This window comes from Chelon labrosus (genome assembly GCF_963514085.1).
Source record: "Chelon labrosus genome assembly, chromosome: 13".
Classification (NCBI taxonomy): domain Eukaryota; kingdom Metazoa; phylum Chordata; class Actinopteri; order Mugiliformes; family Mugilidae; genus Chelon; species Chelon labrosus.
In genome coordinates this window covers 27,391,543-27,408,743 of record NC_140346.1, presented here as the reverse complement: position 1 = coordinate 27,408,743, position 17,201 = coordinate 27,391,543, and the positions used below count along the sequence as shown (strand labels likewise).

At 41.7% G+C, this 17,201-nt stretch overlaps 1 protein-coding gene across 2 annotated transcripts in view; it reads right to left on the bottom strand.

The window, feature by feature from the left end:
- Positions 1–3,368: 3,368 nt before the first annotated feature.
- Positions 3,369–17,201, bottom strand: part of slc8a2b (solute carrier family 8 member 2b) — a gene marked incomplete at its 5' end in the record, with an annotated part of 33,510 nt that continues 19,677 nt past the window's right edge. The window contains 6 exons of one of the 2 annotated variants that reach the window (XM_084559208.1): positions 3,369–4,222; positions 4,589–4,864; positions 6,398–6,497; positions 9,710–9,834; positions 14,075–14,092; positions 16,411–16,514. In XM_084559208.1, the coding sequence (XP_084415334.1) occupies positions 3,846–4,222; positions 4,589–4,864; positions 6,398–6,497; positions 9,710–9,834; positions 14,075–14,092; positions 16,411–16,514 (1,000 nt within the window). In that variant the 3' untranslated portion in view covers positions 3,369–3,845. The remainder of the gene's footprint in view (positions 4,223–4,588; positions 4,865–6,397; positions 6,498–9,709; positions 9,835–14,074; positions 14,093–16,410; positions 16,515–17,201) is intronic. The other variant, XM_084559209.1, reaches the window with a different exon arrangement.

The following is a 17,201-nucleotide window of genomic DNA, read 5'->3' as shown; positions in this document are numbered from 1 at the left end:
GAACTAAACTCCAGACGCCTCGAGGATCTGCAGCACACAGCTTATCCTCGGATAAATAATCTTCTCTAAATAAATAAATATATAAATTATCTTGTGAGACGTAAATATACATAAGGAACACAGACGATGTAGTTCAGTAAATTAGATGGTTTGGTTGTGATGCGCTACTTCTCTGTTTGAGCAGTTAAAGGGGAGCTTCCTTCGCTGTGGAAGATGTATCAAAATCTAATCCTCTAAATGTCACCTACTTTATATACTGATGCTAGTCTAAACGCTGTCTGGAAATACAAAAAAATCTACCTTGGCTGTAGCTGCAAGGAAAAGATACAAAATTGGTTTTTAGAAAGTTTACAAAGTAGTTAGTCAGGGTAAACGAATCCAGTGTTTCTGATGTTATAAGAGTAATAACAAATTTCACTTGTATAGCACTTAGTAGTCGTGGGTGGGATGTTCGTAATGCGATGTCCTCACAGAATTACGCTATATTGCCAAAAGTATTCAATCACTCATCCAAATAATATAATTCAGGTGTTCCAATCACTTCCACGGCCACAGGTGTATAAAATCAAGCCTCTAGGCATGCAGACTGCTTCTACAAACATTTGTGAAAGAATGGGTCGCAGTGTGGTACTGTGATAGGATGCCACCTGTGCAACAAATCCAGTCGTGCAAATTTCCTCGCTATTAAATATTCCACAGTCAACTGTCAGTGGTATTATAACAAAGTGGAAGTGATTGAGAATGACAGCAACTCGCCAATTTCTGCAGAGTCAATCTCTACAGACCTCCAAACTTCATGTGGCCTTCAGATTAGCTCAAGAACAGTGTAGAGAGCTTCATGGAATGAGTTTCCATGGCCAAGCAGCTGCATCCAAGCAATGCAAAGCGTCGGATGCAGTGGTGTAAAGCACGCCGCCACTGGACTCTAGAGCAGTGGAGACGTGTTCTCTGGAGTGACGAATCACGCTTCTCCATCTGGTAATCTGATGGATGAATCTGGGTTTGGTGGTTGCCAGGAGAACGGTACTTGTCTGACAATTCCATGCTTCCAACTTTGTGGGAACAGTTTGGGGACGGTCCCTTCCTGTTCCAACATGTGCACAAAGCAAAGGTCCATAAAGACATGGATGAGCAAGTTTGGTGTGGAAGAACTTGACTGGCCTGCACAGAGTCCTGACCTCAACCCATACAACACCTTTGTGATGAATTAGAGTGAAGACTGCTAGCCAGGCCTTCTCGTCCAACATCAGTGTCTGACCTCACAAATGTGCTTCTGGAAGAATGGTCAAAAATTCCCATAAACACACTCCTAAACCTTGTGGAAAGCCTTTCCAGAAGATGTTATAGCTGCAAAGGGTGGGCCAGCGTCATATTAAACCGTATGGATTAAGAAATGGGACGTCACTTAAGTTCATATGTGTGTAAAGGCAGATACTTTTGGCAATATTGTGTATATATTCAAGGAGACTGATAGTAGTCAGTGAACGTTACAGGGATAATAATAAATGCTAGTAGTTCTTCTCATACTCTGATGTTGCACACTGCTCGACACATTTACCGTGACATTCTCAGCTTCATGCGTGTCACTGTTTAAAGCAACAAACCTGAAAACATCCGTGTGCAAATGTCACAGTAAATCAGAGGTGTGCAAACACTACCTCTAGCCTCGTGCTCTGTTGGATTTACCTCTATTCAGCAGCCGGTAGTTTCAGTAGCTTGTGAACATTTGTTCAGAGTCTGCCGTGCAATACTGAGCAACACACACACGCCGCGCAGGGCTGTGCTTTCTAATGTGTTCTCTAATGTGTTTTCCACTATAATCAGCCTATGTTGAAGTAGAAAGTGTCTTTCATTTGTGCAGAATTCTTGTTTCAGATCAGACAGCTGTCTGCTAAGTGGAGCACTATCAGGAATATAATTAGAAGATAGACCTTATTTAGTTCTTATAAACAATGTACAGACTTTCTACTAAAAATGGAAAGTAGTTTTTTTTTTTAGCATGTCTGGTCCTTATATTGTGCTCCAAGCAGAGATGGATGGATGAACAACAACAGTCTTTTCTCACAGGGCAAGAAACCACCTGGAGGTTTCCACCTGGATGCATTAAGTCAGCTGATCCAGTGGAAACTTCCCACTGCTCCTCCTTCATGTATTGCACACTAACAGTTTGCAAAGACAAAAGAGAAACAACACTATGTTTTAATTACATCAAACAAAGTGCAGCCTGGGCAGTTTGTACAGCTGAAAGCTTCAATACTAGATTTTTTACTTGAGAGTTTTCCTTAAGGCATTCTTTGTTTAGCGTCAGTCCTGCAGCCTAATAAAGGTGTAGATTAGGAGCTAGCGTCCTGTAAACTGAATGTAGATGACTGGAATCAGTTTTAAATAAATAAATTGTACCTCAGTGTCCTCAGAGACTTTGTTATTTGAAGGTAAACTAACACTGTTCAGTCTTGTTAAATTTGTCTGCCCATGCTGCTGCCAGGAAGGGTGAAGGGACAGTCGGTCAGGATACAGCTCACGCCACAGTAATGGATTAGTCTGTCACTACCAACAATAACACAGTGACGTCTGTCTGGAGCTCAGCGTCCGCGCTCAGACCTCAGACGACGTGTTTAGTGTCTCAGACTGAAAAGCTGAGGAGGACTGAACATCAAGGACCAGCTCACGGCTTCCGTCCACTGAGCCGACACACAAACACGGGGATGAAATTTACATGTGGAGTCTGGTCATTCCCTTTTATATTGTATATATGGACTCATAATGTAAGGATGCTCTGTATCTGGCTGTACATGCAAAAAAAGAACCCTTCAGTTTGATAAACAGCCAGGACTATACCAACCGGATAAAAAATTTGAATTTCACACAAACATTCACTTTTTTTTTTGTGTGTCATTTGTTTCTATTTAAGATTTTAGTTTCTTTTCTTTTCTAATGTTTTCTCCAGCCTGTACATGTGTTTAAAAAAGATTTTCTGACAGAAACTAGAAGCCCGACTGTTGCTTCTCCTTTTCTTTCTACTGTAAATGTGACTTTTCATACTTTAGATCAGTTATATATTTCTAAGGGGATCGTTTTCAGGCGTCGCTACCTGTACTATATGTACACAGTTTCATTTTTATATTTACAGCGCGTGTGGAGAAACGCCTTCACCTCTGCTTCGCCTCAGACAAGCATCGCCCCAATTAGAGCCTCCTGTAGTAAACGTAATGTTAAAGTTATTGTAAACATTCGACTCCTTCTTTCACACAGTGCCCACCTCCTCAGTGACGAAACATGACGCTGTACAGTTTGTAAAACGGAGGGGAGGTGGGAAACACAGATGTTGCTCCTTTATCAGTTGATTTTGCGCCTGCTGCTCTCTATCAGTAGTCTGATCGAGCAGGACGGCTCCTCCAGTCCAACCTGAACCCACCTGGCTTTAAAGTAACAGCCCTCCAGAGGCCGACCTGACGTTCTGTTCACCTCTAAAATGTCGACTTCACGATCCCTCTCATCCGCCTCCATCTTCTCTCTGCAAACTTTCTGTAGTAGCATTTTATATTCACTCTTCTCGCCCCCCCTCAAACTCTTCCTCTTGCCCTTCATCATTACTGTGTGAGTGTTTGTAAGGATCTGTTTACATATGCGTACATAAAGTGTGTGCGTGAACATGTATCTGAAGGCGTCAAAGACCAGGACACGTGCTGGCTGCAGAGAGCCCCGTTAAACACAGATGAGTCTTGTTTCATGTCGAGCTGTGGACTGTATGAACTGAGAGTTAAAGTGTATGTGTGTGTGTGTGTGTGTTGCCGTGCAATAATCTTCTGGGACATTTTTCGTCTCCTTTTTTTTTTTCTTTCTTTTTAAAAGCCGCTGATGTGGCAGTAGGCCTCCAGGCTGGAGAAGAGGATGTAGAGGAACCACAGACCCAGGAACAGGAGGGTGGTCAGGAGGCGAGACATCCTGGGGCCGCCGAGCTCGCCGCCGATGGAGGGCCGGCGTCTGAACAGGAGCACCCCCATGCAGATGAAAGCGAAGATGGTGAAGAGGGTGACGGAGAAGGCCAGCGACCCCGGGTCCACCCTGAACTCCTTCCCTTTGATCTTCCAGTAGATGGCGGCCACTGACCACGCCACGCCAATCCCCAGGAACACATTGACAGCGTTGCTGCCAGTGACGTTTCCAACAGATGCGTCAGCGTGTTGGTCCTGGATGGCGGCAACTTTGCTGGCAAAGGTGTCTGAGAGAGAAAGAGGTGGAAACGTCACGTCTCAGGTGGCTGCTCTGCGACGCTGTGTTCACACTAACCACGAGAAAGCAACAGGAAATAGCTACAGACAGACCTCTGGTTGTCTGCATTTAAACACTAAAGATTAGGCAAAGACAATACAGATACAAAGATGGTTCCAAACGAAGGCAAGACAGGCATGGAGGAGATTCAAGTCATGCTGCTGTTGATTATGATTTTCTGCTCTGAAGATTCAACCAGAAAAGAGCTCAAAACGACAGAAATACATAGAAATTAAAGTTATTTCTGAGACTATTGTGGAGACTGAACATGACATAAAATACTGAATACATGTAACTACAGAGGACATTTGCTCACCTGGAATAGAGGTTCCCAATGCCACAAACACCACGGCGGTCACAGTGTCCCGCAGCCCCACGGTGCAGCCGAAGTGCGACGCCAAGTCCCCGATGACGGCGGTGAGGAGGCCGATGGAGCTGATGGACACGATGAAGCAGGCCCAGCCGTTCCAGTACTCCGTGGGCGGGACGCAGGCGAACAGCACCTTCCAGAAGACGGTGACGAAATGCATGAAGTAGTCATAACAGGAAGGAAGGTGCTCCTCACGACCCTCTTCATCGTCATCGCCGTCACCTGGAAGATCAGGAGAAGACATTAACAAAGTGATGAAGAAGCTAAACCCTGTCGTGCAGGACAAATTGATCCTGAACAACTCCTCTCACCCCCAACAGCTGAGTTTCCTCCACAACTAAAGAACCAGGGACATTATATTTTTGTGTCTTAATAATTTCATTCTGTGCAATAATTTAGATTTTTTGTTAAATGCAACACATACATGTCAAGTATTTTAATAACTCATCATGTAATTTCTGTGGAATATCTGTTTCCTTAAGAGCAATACTACGACAGGAGTTTGTCATTATTCATGATATTCATTAATGTCCACCACTTTAACTTTTATTTCACAATTAAATCTCACTTATCTTATCTTATCTTGGTAAATATTTGAGTCAGGACAATAAAATATCATAGAACACACTGAGACGTTTCTGTTTCCTGCAGTGACCTGTTACTTCCACTAGATGGTGGCCTCCAATTACAAACCTGACTTCCACCAAACATTCATAATTAGAGCAGCCGTCCCCGTTTGTGTTCAAGTGTCTGAACGATAATATTTTCCAAGCTACACATCAGCTAACACTGAGATCAGATGGTCTGCAGACCTTTAGAGAGACATAAAGTTCAGAGTCGTAGGTTTGGCTTCGGCCTCAACAACTTTTACCAGCAATGCTTAAAGGGAAACATCTGACTTCTGCTCTTGTTTCTATTCTCTCTGCTCATTTTACATAAATTACAAATCCCGTCAGTGATTTTAATCGTTGTTTTTGTTGTTGCAGAGAGTTTTTCTATGTGATTTTCCCACCAAGTCATTTGTGGTGTGATGCTTTTGTGGCATAAACACATAAAAATATATGAAGTTACAGTCTTTGCAACGTATTAAGTCTGATGTTGACCAGGTTTGTCCAATGATAAGTTAATATTTGGACGATATAAAGACAAATCACACAGTTGTCCAGTTTTTTTTTTTGGATAAAACTGGTTCAGATGTCGACTGAATCTAATCCAAAGAAATAATGTGATAACTAAGGACATCCAGAGAGGAGTGGAACCAGATAATCCACTTCAGTAGAATGGAGGAGTGTCCGTTAACTAATTGTTAACCAGCCTATTTTCATCTTTGAATTTGAAAATTAATCTGTGCAGATAGAACTGTCCCTGTAAGGCAACAGGCCCATCTACCAACAAGTGCTTTCATTCATTATTCATAACTGCTTGTCCTCTGGAGGGTTGCAGGCAACTGGAGCCTGTCCCAGCTGATACGGGACAAGTACACCTTGGACAGGTCGCAAGTCTATTACAGGGTCAACACAGAAAGGCAAACAACCGCTCACATGTACCGTTGAGCTGTAAAAAACTGTATTTTTGAAGCATGGTCTAGTTTGTCGTGACACTTTTACAGATGGAGATGCTAAATAATGAACTTCAGGTGACAAATCAGGGAAAGATGAATGTTCCCACCTAGTGCAGTAGTCTAGAGTGTGTGAAGTACATCTGCAGCTGACAGCTGTTTTGTTGACTCCACTTTTACTGTCAGACTGAGCTCACCTGCGCTGACGGTAACTGCATCCACAAACTGTTCCCTCCAGGAGTGAGTGCCAATAACCAGAGCCAGGTTGGTCTTCTTAATGAGCTTGTCAACGGTGCTCTGCCAATCAGAAGCAACAACAACAACACTTCGTTAGCAGCCACTCACTTTCCAGGACAGGTGACAGAGACGGGACAGGGGAGACGGAGCTCGTTTCATGATACGAGGAGTTCATGAGGAGTATTTCTACTTCAGAAGAAAAGTGTTTAGGCTTCGAGAGGAGACAAGAGTAACTTAAAGAATATAAATCTCCCATGTCTGTGCGTTAGCTAAACATTTAGCTTAGCATAACAGCAGGAAAGAAAGGAAAACAGCTAGCTTAGCTCACAAGAAAGACTGGGAACAAGCAAGAAACGGTTAGTTTAGCTTAGCATAAAGACCGGAATGAAAGGGAATGGATTTAGCATAGCCCATAATAAAGAATGGAAACAAGCAGAAACTGCTAGCTTAGCATAAAGGTTAGAAACAAAAAACATTTAGTTTAGCATGAACACTTGAAAGTAAGTGGAACGGCTAGGTTAGCTTAACATAATGGCTGGAAAAAAAGAAAAACAGTACGCAGAGCTCATAATGAAGAATGGAAAGAAGCAGAAACTGTTAGCTTAGCATAAAGGCTACAAACAAAAACAGGTAGTTTACTTTAGCATGAACACTTGAAAGTAAGTGGAACAGCTAGGTTAGCTTAGCATAATGGCTGGAAACAAAGAAAAACAGTACGCAGAGCTCATAATAAAGAATGGAAACAGTTAGCTTAGCTTAGCATTAAAACTCAAAAGTAAGGACAACAGCTAACTTAGCTTAGCATTAAGACTGAACAATAAGAGAAAGTACATGAATGTACATGTTACACCTGTTTTAAGAGACGACCTGCTATAACTTCAGTAGCCTACGATGAAAGTTATATTTGTATTGATGCTGTTTTTATTTTACATCGCCACGTTTGAGCAGACCGAGTTCGTCTGCACCAAAGAACAACTTTAAGAAACTCCCATCAACTGTGCATATGTTAGATATTCACTTCTCTCTGATTAATTTATTTGATCTCACGTCGTTCCTCAGGCTGGTGAACACGAACCACAACTCACAAGAGACAGGGACAATAATATTTGTCCACAAGGGGTCGGTTTAATCAAACAGATGATGGACGCACTCATTAAGCTGTTGATGTAGTTTCTTGTTCTGTAATGAATCCTCCAAACAATCCATACTCCTGTTGGTTTTTAATTGGCTCAAAGCGAGGCGGACGTTTGATTTGTGTGCTTCCTCCACTGAGCTAAACATTTACAGTTTAAGATATTTTGCGTTCATTAAATTCCATGATTTTTATTTATTTATTTATTTATTTTTAAGGAAGATGGAATGTGGTTCGCTTTCACTACTTGTTGTGACACCACATCTGTTATTTAATATCTGTGTATGAGCGGTTTTCATGATGTAAAACGTGTGAAACACCCACTTCCTTAATTAAATACAGGATTTAAAAGAACAAGTTGGTGTTTAAATGATTTATTTTGTGAATTCCACACACGCCTGGAGGTGTAAAATGTGATTCAGTTCACAAAATGTTTTAAATTAAAACAGATGGATTAGAGATTCAAGTCGTGGTATATCCAAAAAACAAACTGGATTTGTAGGGTTTGTTTGAAGACGGTTCATCGGAGTAGCTTCTTCCCTACTCTTCCCTACTTCCCTACTTTTCTTACTGTTGTTTCAGCTTGTCTTCTGGATAACTCTGAATGTTCCTGACAATAAACCGAACTAACTCTATATCTCAGAGTGACACACAGGGGGTTTTGTATTATGTGGAGGTGCTTTCACCTTTTATTTGCTTTAAAAACCACCCCTTTCAAATATTTGCGCTGATCACGGTTGAACTGTGCTCAGGAAGGAGGATGCACTGGAAGCCTGAAGATGAAGCAGAGCTCTGTGCACGCAGGGAGAGTTTGAATCCTGAACACCCCGAGCGAGCTGCTCAAGCTGCAACTCATGCATTTTCAATTATTCAATCCCGTGTTGGAGCAGCTCGCTGAGACGGTTCAGACCAGAAAGAGTGTGGATTATATAACATGCCCAGTTCCTTCTATTTTGCAGATTAATCTCTAAAAGTCCAAAGTCTAAAAATAACTTAAAACGTCACACAAATGCAGAAATTAGACAAAAAGAACCCAATCAAACACGTGAAAAAGAAATATAATACTTATTATATATTTGATTATTCAGGAGAATGAGACAATATTTAATATCTGTGAGTTGCCAAATCAGAGTCCATCTGTTCAAAAGTGTTTCCAATCAGTGTAATGAGACTCGGTGTGTCGTTCAGTGCCGAGCTTGGTTTAAAAAGTCTCAGAGAAAGAGTTGTTGTTGCTCATCAGGCTGGAAAAGGTTACACAAGCATCTCTAAAGAGTTTGGAACCCACAAATAATCCACAGTCAGACAGATGACTGGGTCATGCAGCAAGACAACGAGTACCAAGTGGTTCTACAAAAGAACGGTTAAAGAAGATGAATGTTTAGGAAGTCAAAGTCCTGGCTTTAATCTAGTAGAAATGTTCAGTTGATGTGAGGAAACCCACCAACATCTCAGAACTGAAGTGGTTCTGTTCTGAGGAATGGGCTAAAATTCCTCCAAGCTGCTGTAGACCACTGATGAGCAGTTACCAGAAACATTTGGGAGCTGTTCAGACTGAGACGCATCTGTCCATATCCGATACGAATGCGATATGAAACTACCTCTGGATGTGGTTTGCAACCGTTTGGCAAAAATCGGATTTCATGTGATCTGTCACTGTTCAGACTTCAAAATCGAGATCCGATTCAAATCTGAATGGGCTAAAAATCGGATTTTGGCTGGCAGTCTGAACGCAGCCTTAGTTACAAGGGGGTCACAGCAGATACTGGAAACAAGGCTTCACTTAATTTAACAGCTCACTGATATGAACAAATAGTATAATATTAATGTTTTATGTGTTTGATTGGGTTCTCTTTGTCTACTTTCAGGACTTGTGCGCTGATGTTTTGATGTCTTTGCCTTTAGTCGTCTCCTCTGCTTCATACAGAAGTGAATTTTATTTCAGTGCATATTTTATTCCTACACACCTTTAACTTTTATGAAGCTTTCCTTTTTATTGTTTTTAATTACAATATACTGCTGCGAGCCGTTATCAATACGCCATCAAACCTTTATTCTGACGTCTTTATAATAACTGCAGTTTCCATTTTACTGCAGTGAACTCAGAAGACGCCGTAAAGAAATAAACGAGCTGTTGCTGCACCTTGAACTCGTACGACTCCTCGATGACCACCTCCAGGCGGCTGTGCTCTCCCAGGATGGGCTTCCCCATCTCGGCTATCCTCCGGGCCTCCTCCTCCTCAGAACTCATCTGCCCCTCTGTCCCATCTGCGGAGACAGAAAGGGAAGACAACAGGTTCCATCTCTATTAACACTAGACTGACTGTGAGTCAGCATTTTGTTTAGAGGCGAAACAACACGAGTCTGAAAAATGCATCTGTGTCTGTGTTTGGCAGAGGAGGTGACAGATGAACATAAAACGACATAAAACAACCTGTACGTGGCCGTAACTTGTGAGAGACGGCTCTAATAAAACCAGTCTGTGTGAAACGGTGAAGCAACAAAAAAGCATTTCAATGGGATTTATATCAGAAATAAAAATATTCAATCATCTCTCTGTGGATGGAATCATTTTAATGTGAGATTTTATAAACTGACAAACCAAGATTTCGCCTTGTTTTCTCTTGCGATTGTTAACTTTTGTGAGAAACGGTTCAAAAATGAGACAGAAAAGGGTCTGATTAAGTTTAACTGATTTATGTTGAGTTTGTTGCGCGACAGGAACTATACATCCTACAGGCCCTTCCATGACACAGGACTTCTGTTGTTGGGTTTGGCGTTTGTTTTTTGTCTTTGGTTAAATTTATCCTTGCAGTTTTTGGAGGAGGTTGTGGACTAGTGGCTAGAGAAGACATGGCTTGAGCTAGGCACGTCTCTAAAAAGAAGGTTTAACTCAGTTTTCAAACATAGATGTCAACTAAAAGAACCAGCTGTTAAAGGGGAATGTTCCTTCTGAAGGTTTAGAAGTGTTTGTACTTGCACCGGTGATCGTTCCTTTTAAAAACCTGCAACTGTTTTGTAATAATCAGGATGGAGCAGCCTGTCAGATCTGGTGAACCAGCAATCAAGTCAAAGCTTCGTTCAGGTGACTATCACACCTGTTTTATCATTAGTGGATTTGCTTAATCTTCTTGGTTTTTCTCTGTCAATCAGAGCCTTTTTGTTGTAAACTAATTAAAGTCCACAGTGCTCAGATGTACGACTACACCGCCGTCCTTCACAGAACACTTTAACATTTAATGTTGTCGTTCTGCTTTTAGAAATACAAAGCTGCAGTGAAATCTAAAAAAACATTCTGAAAAGTGTTGAAGGTTAATTTCATGTTGAGCATTTTGCAGCATTTAAATCTTTTCAGCAACGATCAGGGCTGAACTAAACCAAACAAACAGATTTCTCTGCTGTCTTTCATCCGTTTCAAGCAAAAACAAAACTCTGTGATCAATAATTTGCAGTTTAAATGATGCAATAGTGCCACCAAGTTTTCACAAAGCTTCACTCCTCTTGATGACATGCACAAGAGAGAGAAACCACGACTTGTTGGAATATGAAGCTCAGTTTGTTTTTATTGATGCAGAGCCAACGCAGCAGCATCCACAGCTCCTCCAGTGACTGAGGACTGATCTGGGATTGTATTACAGCCAAACAGGTTTCCTTTAGAGACGCTCTAACAGGCTGGTGGTCCACAGAAAGCTTCAGAGGCTCCTGCAGGCTCTTTGTGTGCTGAGGGTGATTAACTTTGCTCACAATAAAAAGAGATGAGGATTACATCTGTCCCCTCTCCTCTCCCCTGGTTATGAAATCACTGTAAGTGTAAAGCAGCACATGGAGAAAGTCCCTGCAGTGTCACTTCACACTATTTCTGTCATAAACACACTCAAACGTGGCTTCACTTGGCTTTCAGGTGAGCAGCAACATTTTTCAGCTTCCCCCCGGAGAGCGGGCCCCTCAGGGACGTCCTCCCCTGCTCCGACAGTCGTTTGAGTCGAACGACGAGAAATCACCTCCGGGACAACGGGTGTCAATACGAGTCACCGCTCTGCTGCGGGGCTGCCTGGCCTGCGCTCACGGGCCTTGATCTTTTAGCTGACTCTCATCCTCAGCCGTTTGAGGTTAGAGCTGCTCGGCTGCTTTGCTCTCCGGTGGCTCCCAGTAGCTCAGAGAGTGGCTCTGAATTCTGAAGCTTTGAAGACTTAAGCTGGACTCAGACTGAAGGAGCTTTTAAATTCCTACCTGGCTTTAAAATCAGATTGCATCACACACTTAGGATGGAACACAGAAGGTTAAATCAGTGTTTTTGAGGGCGTTCATCAGTTTTAATATCCTATGCTAGCTATCGTTAGCCTCCAGGTCTACAATATTAAGTGTTGCTTTAACGCCTTCAGCTGCTTTGTGTCCGTTCAGTCTTGTTTCTCTCATTGGTTATTATAAAACTACTGATGCAACCATCCAACCATTTAAATCCTAAATATAACCAAACAAGACACAACATGTTTGATGGAGTTTAGGAAGTTTAAATTCATCAGATAATCTGGGCTGAACCTCGGTACTGAATGGTTCTCTGGGGATAAGACTCATGCAGACTGAAACCAGCTTTAGGAAGCTGTTCCACTACAATTTAATTTAGTTTTCCATTTGTCTGTTTTGCTCGGTTACAAGTTCAGAAGACTTCCAGCTAAAAAATGCAGAGAAACTGACTTAGATTAAATTCATTCCCCGCAAAACTTTAACTTGATAAAGCTGAGCTGCTTCAAAATGAATAAACTCATCCCAGACTCTTTCTTTTGAACAATTTAAATATACAAAAATCAATCCTCCCACACCGTTTTCTGCAAAAACAGCCATAAAACAAAACAATATAATACGATATATATGATAAACACAAACACAAATCTGCATCATCGAGCAGAGAGGCCCACACAGAACCAGCAGCGTCGACTCATTTGTATAAATTCATTTCCAAACTGTTGTACAGAGCTGGGGCCGGCCCTGCTGTGGTCCAGATGTCAGCAGACAGTTACCCGTCGCTCCCTGAAGCAAAGCTAAACGAGACGCCAGAAATGTGAGCCAGTCATTTATAAAGTAGCTCTGAGTAAACAGTCCTGTCCTGACTGAGCAGACACAAACCGAGGCATCTGCTCAGTCTCACTGCAAATCATAACAGATGACGTTTTTTTTTATGCTTGAGCTGTGCTCCAGTTAAAGTTATAAACAGTCAAATCTGTTCTTAATATGCGAGTGAAGCTCTGCCATCATCAGGTTAACATCAGGAGGAGCAGACTTCCCTTTAGAGACATCCCAGAGCTCAGCTGGTTATTACTAATACATGTTAAATGGCTGCATTTAGCTCCATTAAAGAGAGTGCATTAAAATGTACCAATCACTAGACAATACATCTGTCTGCATCTAATTATCTTTGCATTACTTCCTCCTGTGCAGTTCAGTTTTTTTTTTTTTTGTCTCAAGTGCAATAGCCCACATCTATAGCTACTTTCAGTGCAGCCTAATAAATGGGAGAATTGATCCCACGGTTCTTTAACTAAACTCACAGGCTCAAAGCCGACAGGTGAGCTTTGTCTGCTTTTCACCGACACAAATTCATTTGATAATTTCCCCTGTGATGAAGCCAAACACAGACAGAAAAAAACATGAATACTATGAAAAATTGAGCTTAACTGCAAGAGAATTAACTGCAACAAAGGTCGACTGGGATGTTGCCTCAAGTATCTGGGACTTGAACACACCACAAAGACAACCACTGTGTTGCACCGTTTTTGGACAACCATTCACACTCACACCTACGGCCAATTTAGAATCACCAATGAACCTTACCAGCATGTCTTTGGATGGTGGGAGGAAGCTGGAGAACCTGGAGAGAACCCACGCAGACACAGGGAGAACATGCAAACTCCACACAGAAAGGAACCAGTCGTCCCATGGATTAGAACACAGAACCTTCTTACTGTGAGGTATCACTGAGAGCTGGCTCGACCGACGTTACCCAGGAACACTCCAAACTACCGTTCACTGAACTTCTAAATAAGCTCCAGGCTCATAAAAATGTAATTCTGACTGTGGGCATGTGTCCTGAGTGGATAATTAGAGGCTAGAAAGTGATGAACCCACGGATGCTGTGTCAGAAACAACCTGACATCAAGCTGTATTCCTGTCAACATGTTTTATTTATTACGTGTGGTGCATGGTAAGTGGTTTTTCTTCCATTAACAGGATCACGTGACATCAAGAGGAGGAGCGGCAGAGCTAATGTTTGGATGTGGACTAAACTGATGTCTTCAGATACCGACCTCAGATTTAGAGAACTGACCCTCAGCTGGTCTCATTGTTCACTTTTTGGTCATTATCATTTATCTTGGGACAGTTGGTGAAACAAAACAGGACTGAAGGCATGAATCTTTGGCTTTATGGGACTGAAAATGGCATTTTTATGTTATAATTTCGAAAATAATTAGAAGATCAATCCATAAAGAAATAAATAGTAAGATGGTCTTACCTTGACTGAGCAGCAGAGCTGTAAAAAAAAAAACAAGAGAAGAAGAAAAGTAAGTAACATAAAACCAGGGAAGAATTAAAGACGGGATCAAAATAATACGTTTAACTTTACAAGTTAAAAACTAGTAATTAGATAACTGGCTTATCTTAATTAAACAGAAACAGTTTCCTTGAAGGATAAATAAATTATTCTGATGCTGATTGTGATAACTACGGTGGCTCAGAGAGCTCAACGCACTGAAACTCAAGAAAACGAGGAAAGAAAACATCTTCATCAATTTGACAAACATGTGCGACTGCAAATACTAAAAAAAAAATGCTGCAAAAAGCACAAACGACAAATGTTTGCAGAGGATCCCAAGAAGTGATGAACCTGCTGGGATTCATTTGTTATTCTTGACGTCGTCAGTCGTGTTGGAAATAAGTTTTTTTGTTGTTTGTTTTTTATTTTAAAACGTCCTTTTGCTTTTTTTTTTAAATGTAAATTCAAATAATCTGAAGATGCACACGATTCATGTGCAGATTCACGACAGTTATGACATTTAAACATTTATTCTGAGCCTTTTCATCACAATTAGGATCCTGCTAGTGAGTATTTCTCTGCGTTCTGAGTATTTGCGTTACACATGTTGTCAAACTGTTGACATGTTGTCTGTTTACAGGTGTTTTCTGAAGCTGCAGTGCGTCGACCTCACTCAAACAAATCACCAGCAACCTCTCGTCTCCAAGTTAAAACACAGAAAACCCTTTGACTGAACGCTCCTCTTTCTCTTTCTGTTATTACAAAGAGAACAGTGGCTGGCTCCATGTGCTGCTGTAGTGATGGGTAAAAGATGAATGGGTGGATGACTGATAAGATATCGATCCCTGTGGGTGGAGCGGGTCCCTGAAGCAGCTAAAAAACTAACAACAAAAACCTGAGACCAAAGAAAAAACAGAAAATACTGAGAAACGAAAAGAAACGGCACAAAAACATATTGTTCATCACAATTTAAGACACATGAGGTGCAGCTGGAATCATAATGAGATCATCTGTTAGGTGCAACCAGAGCAGGTGGACATCAACACGGTTTGATTTGTTCATGTCAGTGTGAAGCTGATGATGAACTATGGATAATGTAAACAGGACGTTAATCATCGTCAGGATACGTCTAATTTAATGTGTATTTATGTTTTTGCTAACGGCTACAATTAAAAATGATGATAATACGAATCCAGGGTGAACTCACGCAGAATCTGTCTTTGTTTATCAGAGCTGGCGTCCAACATTTGAAAAGGCTGACCTCGTTTTATTGTTTAAACTGGAGCCGTCGTCATAACGCTGCAGCTGAGCTGATATTTTTCAGTGTAAATGAAGCCTGCAGCCAAATATAAACCCAATAACACGCTGTTTAAATGTCACTACGAGGCGTGTTTTAACTGATACAGAGAAAAGAAAACCCTCCGCACGCAACTGGACAGTCCTCCAACCAATCAGAGGCATGTTTTGTAAACTAATTCAACTCCATGGTGCTCAGATGACGAATACATTAAGCTCCGCCCCAAACGATGTGATTGGCCAGGTCGATCTTTGCAGAAGCAGAATTAGTTCCCAACGGAGAGACTCCACCAACTTGGGAACTTGATCTGGCGTCCAGTCTATGTTTTAATCTTTAATGGCTGCTCTTTCTTTTTAATTGTGTGTCTTGATGTAGTTTTCTACCTGTGCCTGTCTCTGTGTGTTTGTTTTTGTCCAGTTTTGCAGCAATGAAGGCAGCGTGTGCTTTGTTTTAAATGTGTTTTAGAAATAAAACTGACACTGACAAAACACAGAAACTGATTAAAATAAAAAGAAAAACTCTTTTGCCTTTGCAACAGGAGCATGCACCTGCAGCATGCACATCCTCTGCACCCCTATTCACCTTTCCTGCAGCTTCTTAGTTCAAAACCCCACAGGTGTAAAACTGACTTAACATTTCAGCAAGCGAATATAACTTTAATATACAACATATAACTTTATCTGTTATATGTTGGTTGTTAGCTGAGGTTCAGCATTTAGGTCAACCCTGGTCTTCCTTCCACTTGTCACCAGATCGAACCGTTTCTTTCTGGTGTCAGGATCAGTCTTTAGGTTTCTTGTGATCACTTGCTTATCAGTGATTCTCTTTTCCCCGTGCTTTAGATTTCCCTTGAGCCAGCAGCTCTCCAACTCACCATTTGCTCCTATCTGAGACAAATGACCACTTTCCACATTCTTGTGCAACCCTTGTGAACCCCTGGTAATCAATAAACTCTGTGCTGCGTCTCCTGTGTCCTGTCCCGTAACGGAAATACTGTAAAAGCAGAAATCAAACGTACCTGAGATCCCTCTCTTCAGCCAGCGAGGCTCCTCCAACACGATGAAGAAGTTCTCGTGTTTTTCATATTCCTCGTCGTCTATAATCCTCACCTGGAGAGTCTGACTGCAGACACACGGACACAAACCATCAGTTGCGGGCACATAATAAAGTGAAGCATTTTGTCAATAGGTCTTCGGGCCAGGTTGTCTCTGACCGGGACCAGCTGCAGAGTAAATCAGCTGGGTGCACAGAAAGCAACCAGGATCAATGACTGAGTCAAAGGTGGGAAATAAGCCGACGGACAAAGAAGAAACGGATGAACAAAAGAGAAATAAATGTTAAATGGGATGGATTCTTACACAGTTTTTCTTTGTTCTCATTTTCGAATGAAACATTAAAACATTTATGCATCTCTATCATATCTGCTCACAGACTGAATACAGTGCTGGGTATTCAGAATTTCTCCCATGCAGCTTTTTTTTTGCAGAAACAGAACTCTGTGAAGGTAAGGCCTCTGAGGACCAAAGGAAAGTATGAAGAGATATAAGAAGACAGTGAGTCAGACGTCAGGCGTTCGAGAGGCACATGAGAAATAATGGGTTGCTATCAGAGGAGAGAAAGTGAAGGTGAAGCGCTGACGCCAGGACTTGTTAGTGTCCCTGAGGACTGCTGGACGGAAATGTCACCACGGAAAGCAGCTCGAGGAAGGAAAGAGGAAGATTCACACTGACAACAGACAGGGGGAGAGAAAACGGAGGGAGAGGTGTGGAGAGGAGGAACAATAAAAGGAGCAAAGAAAGTGGTTGAAGA